At 38.2% G+C, this 15,293-nt stretch overlaps 1 protein-coding gene across 1 annotated transcript in view; it reads right to left on the minus strand.

Annotated features, from left to right (window-relative positions):
• The window catches only part of LOC144633175 (uncharacterized), a 109,249-nt gene that overhangs the window by 92,138 nt on the left and 1,818 nt on the right, over nt 1-15,293 (minus strand). Inside the window, exons 2-7 of the mRNA XM_078491980.1 lie at nt 14,293-14,561; nt 13,029-13,143; nt 12,142-12,264; nt 11,808-11,930; nt 11,608-11,730; nt 6,768-7,084 (exon numbers count right to left, since the gene is read on the minus strand). Of these exons, the coding sequence (XP_078348106.1) occupies nt 6,768-7,084; nt 11,608-11,730; nt 11,808-11,930; nt 12,142-12,264; nt 13,029-13,143; nt 14,293-14,561 (1,070 nt within the window). The remainder of the gene's footprint in view (nt 1-6,767; nt 7,085-11,607; nt 11,731-11,807; nt 11,931-12,141; nt 12,265-13,028; nt 13,144-14,292; nt 14,562-15,293) is intronic.

A 15,293-nucleotide genomic window follows, 5' to 3' on the forward strand; every position in this document is an offset into this window, starting at 1 on the left:
TTAAAATATGTAACGTTCTTCGTGGCTTCAACATCAAGGTCGCCCATAAACCTATACGTACCATCTCGAACAAACTGAAAAAACCAAAAGACAGGATCGAGAAAGAGGATACCAGAGGAATTGTATATAAGATCAAGTGTAACGATTGCGACTGTGTTTATGTTGGTCAGAAATCACGCGCGCTTAAAACACGTATGAATAAAAACTGGATAAAAACTCTTTGTTGGCAAAACACCATATGCTTAACGACCATCAAATAGATTTGGAGAGCGTCGAAATTGTTGACAGGTCAACGGTGTGGAAACAACGACTAATTCTTGAAGCTTGGCATTCTGTGCGAGATAGGAACGCCATAAACGAACACATAGCGCTACCAAACGTTTACAATAGCATTAAGAATTTATAGACTCATTAAGAATGCTCTAGAGTCTTTTGTTGCACTCGGAAAGTTCATTTAGTTTTCACACATTCGTTACATATTTTAACAGGACGCCGTTGAACATTTGCATTTTTATCTTGCTGAAGAAGGCAACAGTAGTGGCCGAAACGTCCAAAAACAATATTTTTAGCCAGTGTCAACTTTTCTCATTCGTTTTTTACAAAATTTTTAAGATTTAACCTGTATATGTTCACGTGGAACGCTGTCTACAAACGTTCTTGGAAATCCAATTACTGCCTAATAAAATGAAAATCCGGCCTTACTACGATCAGAGCAAATTCCCCTGAATTTAAGCTTAGATAAAACCAAGATTTATGTAGGTAATACGTGTACAATGGTCTTAACGAACAAAGACTTTCCAGAAATCACCAGGAGACACTCCAACGTTAAAGTCGTCGCATTCCCATCTTGGGCCACCTGGAGTCAACATCCAGTGATATAAACCCGCTGCAAAAGCAGCGTGATTGTACAACCTCATTTCATTTACGTTCTGGTGGCCCCATTTGCCAACACCAAAGGCATCATTTTCTATTCCCCACTTGTTACACACGCCAGCTAAAAGAGAGTTGTCATTTTCCATTCTAACAAACGAACCACAGGCGTCCGGCAGAACATCTGTCTGACCGCTGAAGTACTGGACTACAGCTTCACCAGTGCTGTTAGCGACCGTGGTCACGTGGAACGTACGTCCCTGTTGTTTACTGCAGTGGAATCTCACTTGGGTGAAATTTAAGTGGGTTCTCAGCTCAGTCATGGCGCTTTTTGTCAAGAACATCTTGTTGGTATGGTAGCTGCTTATTCCCCTGTACGATGTTTCTACTGAGAACTGCAGTAGGGAGGATGAGCTGTCAACCACAACATTGGAGACAAGAAGCCAGCCTCCTGAAATCAGGTAAACTTCAATGGTCTTTTGATCAAACAAAACCAGTCTGGAACAACTAGGATCTTTTACAAGATGCACAAAAAAGGGAAGGATTTATCGGCAATATACAAATATAAGGGAGGCTTCAAAAAACCTTTTTATTGTTGAGAAATAGTACTACTGTGACGAATTTTTTTTTAACGGCCAGTGTTTCAAACAGCTGAAAGTCTGCTGTACTCTTTGCAGCGCTCAAATAATAGTTGTTCTTTTTTCAATTATCATTTTTGTTACTACCCACTACGTACCTGCGTCAGTTGTCATGTCACAGAGGACTTTAAGAGGAGTTCCACTCTTCCCTGGGTCGATCCAGTACTCCCCGTCTCCTCTGGAGCCTCCTGAGTCAAGGATGTGTTTACAGGAACCTATATATAGTTTAAAAAAGAAACAACCTTTGTTCATCTAGGAAATGACAACTAGGACATTATTAAGAACCTTAGAAGTTCAGGTTTATTGTGTCAGCACTTTCAGTCATTCTGTCAGAAATCTAAGCTTCCTTTTTAGTGCAGAAGGCACTTTTGTGATGGCTGCTAAACCACTAAACCACTAAAGCGCTATAGTGTAAACTTTTAATCGCCAACTAATTAATTAATATCAATTAATTAATTACTCCTGTGAAGGGGGTAGGGGGTGGGGAGCATCTGACCGTGTGCCCTTGGTAAAACGGGTAGTTTACCTGCATTGCCTTTTATATGAAGCGCACAAAGGTATATATTTGTTTTAGAAAACACTGTGCTTTCCTTGTGGTAATATTTTTCTGGAACAAAATACTTTGTGCTTAACGCATGCGCAGGTTAGTCTACGTTATATACTGGTACTCTCACAAACATCGCGTGTTTTTTCCTGCGGAAGGATTCCTGTAGACTCCGTGGCGCCAAGTTAAAACCGTAAATTAATTAATTTAGCCTTTTGGATGTCACAGCGGTTCACGTGAAATAATTCTTGATGTGGTAATGCTGTTTTCTTAGAAAAGGTGACCTTATAATCTGAAAACCATTTCTTGAATTAATCGATAATACATGTGTTTTAATCGATGTCGCCCTGTTTGCTGAAAACAAATCTTTCACGCTACAAACGTTTTCGACAAAAACAAAAGTATCATGTTACATATCTTAAACAGAAAAACAAAAGTATCATGTTACATACGTTTGAACAGAAGAGGAAATGTATCTCGTTTTCTATTTCAATGTCTTACTGAAATCCAAACTAACGAAAATTAAAATAACAGGGACTTGTTTGGAAATTTTGCATCAAAGCCAAACGTGGTGTGCTTTTCAATGCGGTTGGATTCTTGTAGAATCCGTAGCTTCGGAAATATTACAAATTAATCCAATTAGACTGTGCTGCGTCACGGCGGTCAAAGAGGAAAACAGAAGTATCATGTTACATACGTTTGCACGAAAAGTAAAAATATCGCGTTGGCTGCTTCAAAAACCTTTTAAAAATTCAATTAGCAAGAGTTAGCAAATGATTGAAAACTTCCTTGAATGAAAATCTGCACTCAAGTGTCGACTGATCGGCCGCGTGTGTAACGTTTCAATAAGGGAAATCCGTCTCCCGGATGTAGGTTGTCACATGATTTAGTCGTTTGCTTCATATCAAAATCGAAATGCATCACGATCGGTCTTTCAACAAGTAAGTTAACATAACAAGTAAACAGAAAACAGCATTTCAAACTGAAAAGCGAACTCATTTGACTCATTCTCAAGCGAAGTTGTTATTGTAATGTCAATTAATTGGCCATATTGCATTCTGTACTACCCTTTGAGTCTCTGAGTCTTTATTCCTCGACTTGCTTGAGTTCTATCGCTAGTTGGCAAAGATAACCCCTCTGTGGGGTTAAGGATTTCTCTAGCAGGGCTGGTGGAAATCCTAATTTTAGCACCCTAAAGCTCCCTGGGGGGGACTTCCATGCAAAAGGGACAAGAATGCTCGTCATCTCGTTTAGGGGTGTAAATTGACGATTTTGGTCTCACTTAGGATGCTTAGGACCAAACGCCAATGTTTTTACCCATAAATGCGTCTTTGAAATGTTTTAGAGTTGTACGCGAAGAAATTAAAAAAGACGCCGTCATGTTTTATTGACGGTTTAATTTCAGTTTAAATCGATCTTGCACGAAATCTTTACATTTCTTTATAAACGAATAACAACATCGTCAAATAAAAAACCACAGCTCGTATTTGTGTGTCCGTTTAAGAATGGTATCTTTTAGGGGTTATGGTATCATTTTAGGAGTCACGCCCAGATGGTGAATCCATCAGCAAATTGAGTAATTTTTTATTTTAGTTAAGGACAAAAATCGAGTAGCAGAATAACTTAAATCCTATTGCGTTATTTTCTACCCTTTTTAAAAGCTTAAGATGTAAGTAATTATCCGTGATAACACCAACAACAATTTCTTATCGGAGCCTGAGAAATCGAATTTCAAAGTTCACAAGAACCATGTAAACTATAGGTAAAATTTCACATGTAGCTATTTTGTAAAATCGTCTTTTAAGCGTTTCAGTGGAATTCAGTGGAACTTCGAAATTTGTTTTCGATGTTTGGTGTTGTTAGAAATGATTTCTTTTGATAAGATATTTGAAATAGTAACACAAAAATTTGCAATGAGATACAAATAATTTTGGTACACATTTTTGTCCAATAAATACTCGTAGTCCTGGCGGATTCCGCCTTAATTCAAATTTTCTGACGAGCATCCCATCCCTGTAACAAGGGAGTCCTACCCGCGGGTCAAATGCTCCCTTGTGTTCACGGCAGTTAAGCTGACCCAGACTCGTACCCAGTCGTTACTCGTTTTTTCGTTTTCGGTACGTTCGAAGAAGTTGATGGGAAGGACATAGAATAAGTTCGTCCTTCCCTTGATGCCTTGCGCGCTGCTCAACAAGCAAGAGAAGCGACTGGGTACGAGTCTGGAGCTGACCAACCACACCCCAGCTCCATGGTTTTCGCGACTTCTAAAACGTTTGTGACTTTTCCGCACAAAATAAGAAACTTTTCTACACTTTTAACTTTACTTTTTATAGTTTTTGTTTTTATTTTTAATGTAAATATTAAGTTGCCTCCTTCACTGGAACGCCTTGAAGTATCACACTCCACTAAATTAAGAGAATATCATATTCTTTTGTCGTAAAAGGTGTTAATTTAAAATTTTGAAAATGTGAAACTCTCCTAGTACCTTGCGTACAACCAAACAGCTCCACTCTCATTGATATGCTGCCATGGCAAGCCACTGGTACAAAGCGAATGTACCGTGCTGTGATTGGTGGGTTTAGATAATGAAAAACAACAGTGTTCTGGTCTGTGTTTCCATCAAACTCCTAAATAAGTAAGATGGCAAACTGTCACTTATTTTAAAAGCCTGATAATGAAAATCGATAGTTGAATAATAAATGTTGAATACTGGCTGAAAACCTGAAAGGAAGTTTATAACCCAGAAGTAAAGCCTGGTTTTCACTAGCGACGCAAACACAAGCGTAAGCACAAACGAAAGCACGCGATCAGGAAAACAATTGACCCTTGTGCTTTTGCTTGACACAAGTTCAAGCATAAGCATCAAAAGTCAATGTGTTTGTGCTTTTGCTTGCGTCGAAGCCGTATTAACCGTGAAATAATAGCTGTTATCCTTATGCTTGTGTTTGCGTCGCTAGTGAAAACCAGGCTTAATGAATAGTCGATTCTGTCAGTGGTTGGATGTTTATGAATAGCGCCGAGTTGGCTATAACTCATCTCACATGCAACAAGCGCGAATTCGTACTTGTTTTGCGCGTTATTTGTATTCCATGAAGCAGAATTGGATAATAAGATTATTTATCAACAGGCCCGTACCGTAGCTTACATATCGTGCATGCTTGAGTAACTGGACAATTTCACAGATGAGTCGAAAAAGTGGTAGACTAGCAGTGTTCGATATCATTTACTCCCGAACGGTGCATATATAATAATAATAATAATAATAATAATAATAATAATAATAATAATAATAATAATAATAATAATATTTTTTTAAATAAATAATAATAATAATTTTATTTCACACAGTCATTAAAAAATACAAGCATCGATAAAAAGATTAAGAATAAAAAACAGCTGGCCGGTATCTTTGTATAAGCGAGAATTACAAATCTTAAAATCAATTCTCATATGTAGTTTTACAGAGTAATCAATAATATATAATAGCGAAATATGAATCTAAAAAATAATCGAAAATAAGAACAACAAAAAAGTATATATATGAAAATTCGATAAAACTAAGTTAGGCGGGCGGTTGCGTTATCTATTGCAATGTCTACATTGTTAGTGTCCTGCGTTCTTCTTATGGATCTTGATCCTCTAAGGCACAGTAAGGCCGAGCGTATTAGAGCTAAGGAGACTCTTGCTCTCACCCATTGCATGGTGTTTGCATAGCTTTCTCCTTTCTTAGTAGATAGCAAGTCAACTAAGTGTTTGTGATAGATCTTACATTCAGTTCCCATTCCGCCTGTACTGCTGAAGATTAATGGTGTAAATGTTCCCTGTTCAACCTCCATGACCCGGACGACGTTTCGGCGTCATCGTGACACCATTCTCATTCCGAAACGTCGGCTTTTAACGTTAATCTTTGCTTGTTTATGCTTTAAGAAATCATTATTGATCAATAATAATAATAATGATAATAATTAAAATATTTATACAGGGTAGCCACGTCAGTTACACAACTGCTATCAATGTGGGCCCTGTTAAAATAATAAATGAGATTATTAAGAACATAAAAATAAAAAATAAAAAAAGACATATAAATAGGCGCGTAGTTGATTAATGCATGAAAAGAAGCGAAAAAAGGGAACGTCGGTTTTATGTCTTTAGTTTTGGCAGAACACATAAAGACCAAAATAACTGTTCTGTCAGTATTCATTACGGTGAAGTCTTCTAAAGGATAGTTAATAACCACGTGCGTTTAACGCACTAAACAAGCAGTTTCGTTCGGATGGAGTTCGATTGGGTGATGAGACTTGGTTACGCGGATCCGGCAAAGAATATCATAGATTAGACACTGAGTAGCGTTTTCCCTGACACTTCTTTAGAATTGAAAAATTACCAGTCAGTTAGTCGCAGATGGTGTTAATATGGTGTTCATTTTCTGTGCTAAACTTGATTCTTTTCAGCCAGCAGAAATCAAGTATAGCTCAGAACAGTCCCCTTTAATCATGTCACATTTTTACAAACCGTGTTCCATTTTGGCTGCGTAGTGTTTTTTTTTTTTTGAGGTTTCATTCATTAAGTTGGTGTGTAACAAAGTCAGCTTAACTAGCGCTACAAATTTCTTTTGGTCTTAACACGAAACTAAAGCATCCTTTACTCAGTTTACGTTCAGTTTACTACAACTGGAATGATTTATAAACCTGAAGGTAAATGAAGTTAACTTTTACCTTGTCTGTAGTTTGTCCGTGTTGCATGTAATACTGGAAGTTATTTCCATCGTTAACGTACTGAAGTTTGTACTTAGTTACCCACTCGTCATGTTTATAACTTCCTTGCGTTGCTACACGTGTTGCTATGTACTGACCAATCAGATCAATCTGCAGCCATGGATTGACATCATTTTCGGCAGCTGACCAAGTTCCATGTCCCTCCGTGTTGTGTAGTCTGCCATGTATAGCTGCATGATCACTTTTTGATTCCGAAGAAGCAGTAATTTGTCCGTCAGTAATTGTACGATTTTCCATGCCGAGAGCGTATTGACATTCTAAGTTTTTTTTAAACCAAACCAAATGTAACATTACTACATACTACATATAAATTTTACACTGTTCCTTTTAAACTATAGTTGACCATTTTCATGTTACTGCCTGGCCAAATTTATATTTTATCTGCTATATACCGTATGTGCTACGTCAAAATATATACAGGACGGACAAGATAAGAAATTAAATATACCTTTCTATGAGAACTCTTAACAAAAGATAATCAATAAAGTATTCTTTATTTTAATCTTGTATTTCCATAGTAACCTCTCGTTACCTTTCTTAGCCACGGTGGAAGCAACATTGTTAAGAGATATTCACAGAGGCGACTTTCACTGGACTTTTGCCGCGCTAGTAGCGGCAAAAGCGCTAGTAGCGCTGTCAAAGTATAAGAGCTGAAAAGTGCTGGAAACTGTTGTGAGCCTCCTTAAACAAGAAACGTATCATATTTTTGGCACAGCTCTGCGGTCCTTTAAAATTTATTAGTCGAACATTCTCTTGTCGTGTTTGCGACCTGGTTCATATGAGGAACGTCTTTATGAGACCCTGCCAGGGGGGTCCCGTGTCGCTGTCATAAAATGCGCCATGTCCGTATCACTTCGTGCGCTGCGAGTGAATGGAATACTTGTCCTTGTCGGAATTAGTTTCAAAGGGTTGTCGTTGTCGCGATTTTATTGTATGTGCTGTCGCATTGGGCCAGTCGCTTGTCGGGATTTACCCTGGCAGGGCCTCCTTTATGTGCACAGCGAAACTTAACAACACTAGATGTTGCTTGCTTAGTCCCTGCTTGCCAGAGCGGGTAATGTTACAAAAACGGCGACTAGGGACGGGTTTCGTTGGTGTTTCGGGATCCAGATAACATCTCTTCAACATACACTTTACGCTATTTGAATAAAATATGTATTGATAGTCATCTGAAACGTTTTCCCCGATTTTTCTTGTCGGTGAATTTGGGGAGATTTAGACGAAAATACGACCAAATTCAATTCATATAAACTTAGGCATAAAATACACTGAAGAAGAATATTTTTTACTCGTAATACTAAAGCACCTTTTATTTTCGCGTAGTCGCTTTTTACGGCTTTGATTTCAGAAAAGCTGTGCCCTTGACTTTGAACCAAGCTTGAATTGGAGTTTGGGAACCGATTTACTTATGGACCGCGGACAGTTTTTGTTTTCAGATATATCCAGACCACAATGATCGCTCTAAATAAGTTTTAAACCTCGTGGCAGTAAGCCAGTAACGAAATTATTGATAAAAATTTAGTCATTGGTTCAAACCATTTACTTGGAAGCGGTTGTAGAAAACCCATGGAAAAAACACAGTTGTTTGTTAATTATTTACGCTTGAGTGGTTGACTGACAGTTTGGAGTAAGGATGGGAGGCTTCAGACTTTTTTTATATACCAATACCTTCCAGTGGGCGCAACGTATCAGTCTTGAGCTGCAAAAATGTTAAAACTGTTGAAAATTATATAACTGACGAATTGAAAAGCATCCTTCATTACCTCGCAGACACCCATACAGCTCCACTCTCATTGATATGTGGCGATGCCAAGCCACTGGTAGAAAACGAATATAACGTGCTGTGATTGGTGGGTTTAGATCATGATGAACAACAGTGTCACGGTCCGTATTTCCATCAAATTCCTAAATAAGTAAGATGGCAAATGCATATGGTTAGCCATCTGCAGGGTGGATCATTACAATCAAGGATTGAATAGATTGAAAATTTGTGGACAGTCGGCTAGGAATATGGGTTGGCGACGGATAAAATATTTAATAATAATAATAATAATAATAATAATAATAAGAAGAAGAAGAAGAAGAAGAAGAAGAAGAAGAAGAAGAAGAAGAAGAAGAAGAAGAAGAAGAAGAAGAAGAAGAAGAAGAAGAAGAAGAAGAAGAAGAAGAAGAAGAAGAAGAAGAAGAAGAAGAAGAAGAAGAAGAAGAAGAAGAAGAAGAAGAAGAAGAAGAAGAAGAAGAAGGAGGAGAAGGAGAAGGAGGATGGAAAAGTTGAAAAGTACCAAGATCTAGCGAGAAAAGTTCGAAAAATGTGGGATGTGAGGACAAAGGTTATTCCGGTGGTAGTGGGAGCATTGGGATCAATACCACTGAGATTGAATGACAATCTGAGAGCCATTGAGGTGGGCATTCCTGTGGACGAAGAGAGTGGAGCGCAAGAATTCAGCAAGGGGCTGGCTCCGGGAAACTGTTACCGGAGCCAAAAAGAAACCAGCCAAATATATAATAATAATAATAAAAAAAAAAAATAATAATAATAATAATAATAATAATAATAATAATAATAATAATAATAATAATAATAATAATAATAATGCTTTATTAGAAGCGCTTCCACTGCATGGCTTCATAATATTTCTAGTATTTGGCTTTGATCCCCGAAGTATAAGTCTCATTCATTCACTAGAGAGCGAGATCTAGAATCAGGAGTAGAATTTGTCAGTGATTGATTAGTTTACTGATGCAAAATTTTCAACAGACCGCGTATCGCGTATCATGCATGCTTGAATAGCTGGACAGTTTAACAGCTTTCAAACGCAAAACTGTAAAAGCACGTAAAGTCCCTTTAGTTACTGCACGGAACTGAAGTGTCCTTTGTTTATCCAACTGGTATGAATTACAACTAAAGGAATAATAAATCGAAAAGTAAATGAAGTTAATTTTCACCTTGTCTGCGTTACTTCGTCCTGGTTCCCTGTAGAACTGGAAGTTGTTTCCATCGTCACCGTACTCTAGTTTGTACGTTTTTACCCACTGGTCCTGATCATTCCTTCCTTGTGTTGCTACACGTGTTACTATGTACTGACCAATCAGATCAATCTGCAGCCATGGATTGGCATCACTTGTTAGAGCTGACCATGATCCTACTTTGCCGGCACCTGCTTGAAAATGAAGTCTTCCCTGCATGGCGGCATAATTGTGACCGAATTCCGAAGAAGCAGTTATCTGCCAATCAGCGATTTCACGATTTTCCATGCCAAGAGTGGCTTGACATCCTAAGTTTTTTAAACCGAAACAAATGTAACATTAAAATGTATATTTCTGGCACAGCATTGCAATCGTTGACATTTTTCCTTGTTGAGAATAATTATATAGTTGAGGGCTCTGAAGGAGGGGGGTATAAAATCCCATCTCCCTGCCAAATTTTGTCCACATCACAGTCCCAGTTCTCTTGTTTATACTCCGGTTTGCGATTCTCAGTCTTAGTGACCCAAATCCCATTTTCCCAGTGAAAAGTTGCCCAAATCCCAGTTCCTCTTTTCCCCTATCAGGCCCCTCTTAGTTGAACATTTTCATGTTTGTGCATAGTCGGATTTATAACGTTTCTGCGTCAAACTATAATTGCAGGACAGACAAAAAAGGTGAAATTCAGCTATACCTTACTCTCATGGTAATTTCCGAACCAAACGTAGCAACCCCTCATTGCCTTGTCTAGTGATTGCTTTTCTGAGCCAAGGTTCTTACTTGCCCAGCATATTTAACGTAGTGACTTATATAATATTCATTATCATGTCCTGAAGAGAACCCTGAAGAGGTTGAAAAATCTAAAAGATATAAATATAAATTTTTCACGCCCCAAAAGGAAAAAAAAAAAAAAAAAAAAAAAAAAAAAGGAAGCAACAGCGATTTTGCATTTTTTGCCGACGGGATTTTCTTTGCGGTTTTTGTCGCCCCCGCGCTGCGACTGAGCTGCAATTTCAGCGCGGTTTTAGCGTCATATCACTAGAATTTCTATAAAACGTGATAAAATGAGCAGAGGTTAGGTATCAGAGCATGTACACGCGTCTTACATGCAAGAATCACTGTGTTCTTTACGTTGTAATTTTAAAACTTCAGGCGGGTTACAACGAAATCAGGACCAAATCGCACTGAAATGTCGGTTGAATTGCGCGATAAACAATGAAGGAGAGGAATCATTTTTACAGAAACATCTTTTTTTTTTACAAAAAAAACGTTGCTTCCAAAAGTGGAAATTAGGTTACATATTTGAAAAATGAAAATACAAATTATGATTTCAAAAATAATGACTTAACAACTTTGCATTCAGTCCACAAGTCATTGCATGTCAGGAACGCTAAAAGCGGTACAAGAAACGGCGTTGCGTCGGGACCATTTTTTTATCACTTTTAAAATAAACTCCCTCCCTTTTTTTTTGCTTTTTTTTTTTTTTTTTTTTTTTAAAAATTTTTTTTTCCTTTTCTCTCTAAATTTTTTAAAAAAATTTTTTTTTTTTTTTTTTTTTTTTTATATTTTTTTTTTTTTTTTCCACCCCCCAAAAAAAAACCCCACATATTTTTTACCTGTACAATTTTTCCCATCTCCATGAAATTGATCTTTGCACATGCAATAATAAGATCCCCGGATGTTGTTACACACAGCATTTATATGACAGCTGTGTGTTACAGTGGCACACTCGTCTATATCTGAAATAACAAAAGAATTTCATTAAAATAAGTTCCTTTGTATTGGTCTGGCTACAAAATATGTTACAGATAGTTACCCGTGCAATTTTTGCCATCTCCATAGAATCCATCTTTGCACGTGCAGTTATAGGATCCCCGGGTATTGTTACACACAGCATTAACATCACAGCTGTGTGTTCCATTGGCACACTCGTCTATATCTAAAACAACAAAGGGATTTTATTGAATAAGTTTCATTTGAAATGGTCTGGCTACAAAGTATGTTACAGATAGTTACCAGTGCAATTTTTTCCATCTTTATAAAATCCATCTTTGCACGTGCAGTTATAGGATCCCCGGGTGTTGTTACACACAGCATTAACATTACAGCTGTGTGTTCCATTGGCACACTCGTCTATATCTAAGACAACAAAAGGAATTTTATTGGAACTAGGTTACTTTGTATTCGTCTGGCTCAGTTATCAATGTTCATATTTATCCTATAACGCTTTTCACCTGTTATCTGTCTGTAGTTATGTTGGCGGGAATTATTAGCTGTAATGTATTTAGTAGAAAGTTACTTCAATTAAGACAAGTGCCAAACATTAATTTCATAGATTTAGCATAATTACCGGTGCACTGATTGCCATCTCCATGAAATCCATCTTTGCACGTGCAGTTATAGGATCCCGGGGTGTTGTTACACACAGCATTAACGTCACAGCTGTGGGTCTTCGTAGTGCACTCGTTGACATCTAACACGGCAAAAGAAAGTCCCACTAAAATACGCTCAGGTTACTTAACATTTTCAGTAAGTTATCTTACATTATAAATTTTAACCATATAATGTTAATTTTATTTTATGAACGAAATAAAAACTTCCGCTTATTGTATGCTTGGTGCAAACAGGATATAGAAGTTTTGGGGAATTGGGAAATTAGATCTATAATTGGTATGTATACTCTCGCCTACGGCTCGGACTCAAAAAACTTATTTTCTTTTTCTTTTTGCACCAGACCTTGAAAACATTTGCGCGCGCCATTTTTTGTGGCTCAAGAGAATTGCTCTATATTAAAATTGAAAAACCAAAACATTAGACAAGAACAACAACAGCAGCAAAATAGCAACAAGCACTACAACAACATTAACATGGACGTCAACAAGCTCAAAGCATGAAAATTGGGAAATTAAAGGTGGTTAAATCTGGTTTAAAGTTGCTTATTCAACTTTACACCATCAATTGTGGTTAAACCAAACTTTACGCTACCATGTACGTGTAATTGTGATTTAAAGTTGGCTTAAAATTTTTACTCTCTTTAGGCAAACTTCAAACTTGAGTGTAATGCTGACATAAAGGTCAGCTTTAAAAAATGTAAAGTCAGCGTATAGCTGAATAAATTCTAAATTTACGCCAGCTTTATTTGAGCTTTACACCACGGTAAAGTTATGTTTTCATGCTGTGAAGCATGAAAAGACAAAAGCAACAACAGCAGAATCAACAACCACAGTAATTACCTACCGTTTTCACAGTGATCGCCCGTAAATCCGAGAATACACAAACATTGATAATCTTTTTCTGTAAAAGCAGCCTGGCAGGTCGCTTTGTTCTTGCAAGGATTCTTCGCACAGGCGTTCTCGAAAGGAAAGAAAATAAAAATACCCGTGAAAACAGTAAAATCCTTTGATTTCTTTTATGATGATGGCTAAATACGATAGCCTCAGCACTTTTCAGCACTACGACATGCCCAGTTAGAAATTTGGTGGAGTTTTAGCTTTAAAGCCTTAACCACAAGGAATTACGAGTATACATCTACCTTGATTTGATAAAGTTCACCGAATTTTGACCAAATTATCTGAGCCAATTCGAGAGACGTGATGAGGAAGTGTTAGCTCGAGGAACGATTCCATTTATGTCTTTCGACAAGAAGACTGCATTTACGGCATTGTTAATATGAATCTACATAAACTTTTTACAAAGAAAAATATCAATGAAAAACCCAAAAGTGTAGAGCGAGAGCTGAACAGCTTCAATCCTGAGTCATGACCACAGCGCCCGACGCCCCAAGGAAGGGAAAAACTAAACAAAGACCAGCGAGACACAATGCCCCACGAACGAAGCCCACACACAACGCGCGACGCAAAGAGCAAGCAACCAAAGAAGAGAATTCACCACATAAGGGTCAGAAATTCCCTCGACCAAGCTGCGCCGCAACCTTCCACATCACATGTCCCCGGAGAAGACGAAAAAGCGAGCAAACCCCGACAAGTCCCAGCGGGAGTCAGCCCAACGCGACCGCCCGCCGAGGACGAACCCAGGAGCACCCGGCGGACGAGCGCAGAGATCCGACCGAGGAGAAAGGGAAGAGAGGGGGAGAGAGACGGAGACGAGGGGGGAGGGGGGGGGGGGGAGACAGGGAGGGAGAAAAAAAGAGAAGAAGGGCGGGCCCGCAAAAAAAAAAAAAGAAACCCCCCCCGCCCGAAGCCACCTTTCAAATCAAGGTAGACATGCAATCTGAAAATGTCTAGTGCGTGGCTTGGATAGCTTATGCTGGCAGAATTTCAAGCAGAATTGGCTATTTTGGCCCATTTCCGGCAGCGAGCACTATGGGAACTGGATAAAGAACTTTAGAGCAGAATTTCAGCAGCAAAAAATTGGAAATCGATTATTTTAAATCAGATAAAAACGTTGATTTACAGTTCGTTAATCCAAAATCCTCAAGTAAAAAATTGAAAGCAAAGTGTTCCACTATAAAAGTGACAATCTTTAAGCTTTGAATATTTACCTCAGCTCCGCGATACACAAAGTTACGGTTCTTCTCAAGGTCGCCTGCGTGCTCGTTATCGTGTTCATAAGTAGCGTTATTCAGATCACACTTGTGTCCTCCATTTGCCTCTTCCTTCTTTTTAAAATTATAACTGACACAGTTTGGTTCCTGGTAGCATTTCATTTCGCAGATATCCTCACTGCTGACGTCAATGGTTCGTATCACGTGATTCTTTAGCCAGTAGCCATGGATGGGAGCACTGGTGAATCTTAAATTGCGACATTGTCCTGGAGAAGGAAGATTTTGACATGACGTTTATAGTGTTACAAGTGCGTCTTCCGTGTTATTTTATATCGAAGTAAAGAAGAAAGAGGCAATTTTAATAAGATGACAGGCCGAGTCGAACCCCAGTAAATCATGAGCATCAAAATCAGGTCACAAAGATTGCGTGCTTCCTCTTCCCCCTCAATGTTACCTCAAATATATTTTTTCTTGCGTGAGCAAGCAACTATCGATGCCGTTTCGACTTTTTCAACTTTGAAGGGGAAATGAGGAAGCACTGTTCCAACAATTATGTCTTAGAATGTAGCTGCCATCCGACCTTAATTTATATTTAGCGTAATCAGTTTCTGGCTAACCAGAGGGCTATATTTCTCGTTCCCAGTTTATTTTGAGTTTGGGCTTCTTTTTCAGATTTCATCTTTCAAAGTAACTGAATAGAATAACGATAAGATAACAACTATTTTAACAAATTTCATCCTTTTCATTCTAGACAACAACAATCGTGTTTGTAACTGAGGCTGTTTCGTGTTTGGAGCGAGTGTAGTTCACACTATGATTCGCGACGACTCAACGATGGAAACAAGACAAACAACGCACCTACATCCTACATGTTTCAAAACAATCCTCATTGTTTGCCAGTAGTAATCAGTTGATAGTTGGACCAGCGTCGTGGATTGCCCAACGATCAATCCCTCGCTAAGTGTATAGGATAAAAATTTTGGGAAGTTTATTTTTAC

Source organism: Oculina patagonica, chromosome 12, assembly GCF_052425735.1.
Source record: "Oculina patagonica isolate OP01 chromosome 12, crgOcupat, whole genome shotgun sequence".
NCBI classification, from domain to species: Eukaryota; Metazoa; Cnidaria; class Anthozoa; order Scleractinia; family Oculinidae; genus Oculina; species Oculina patagonica.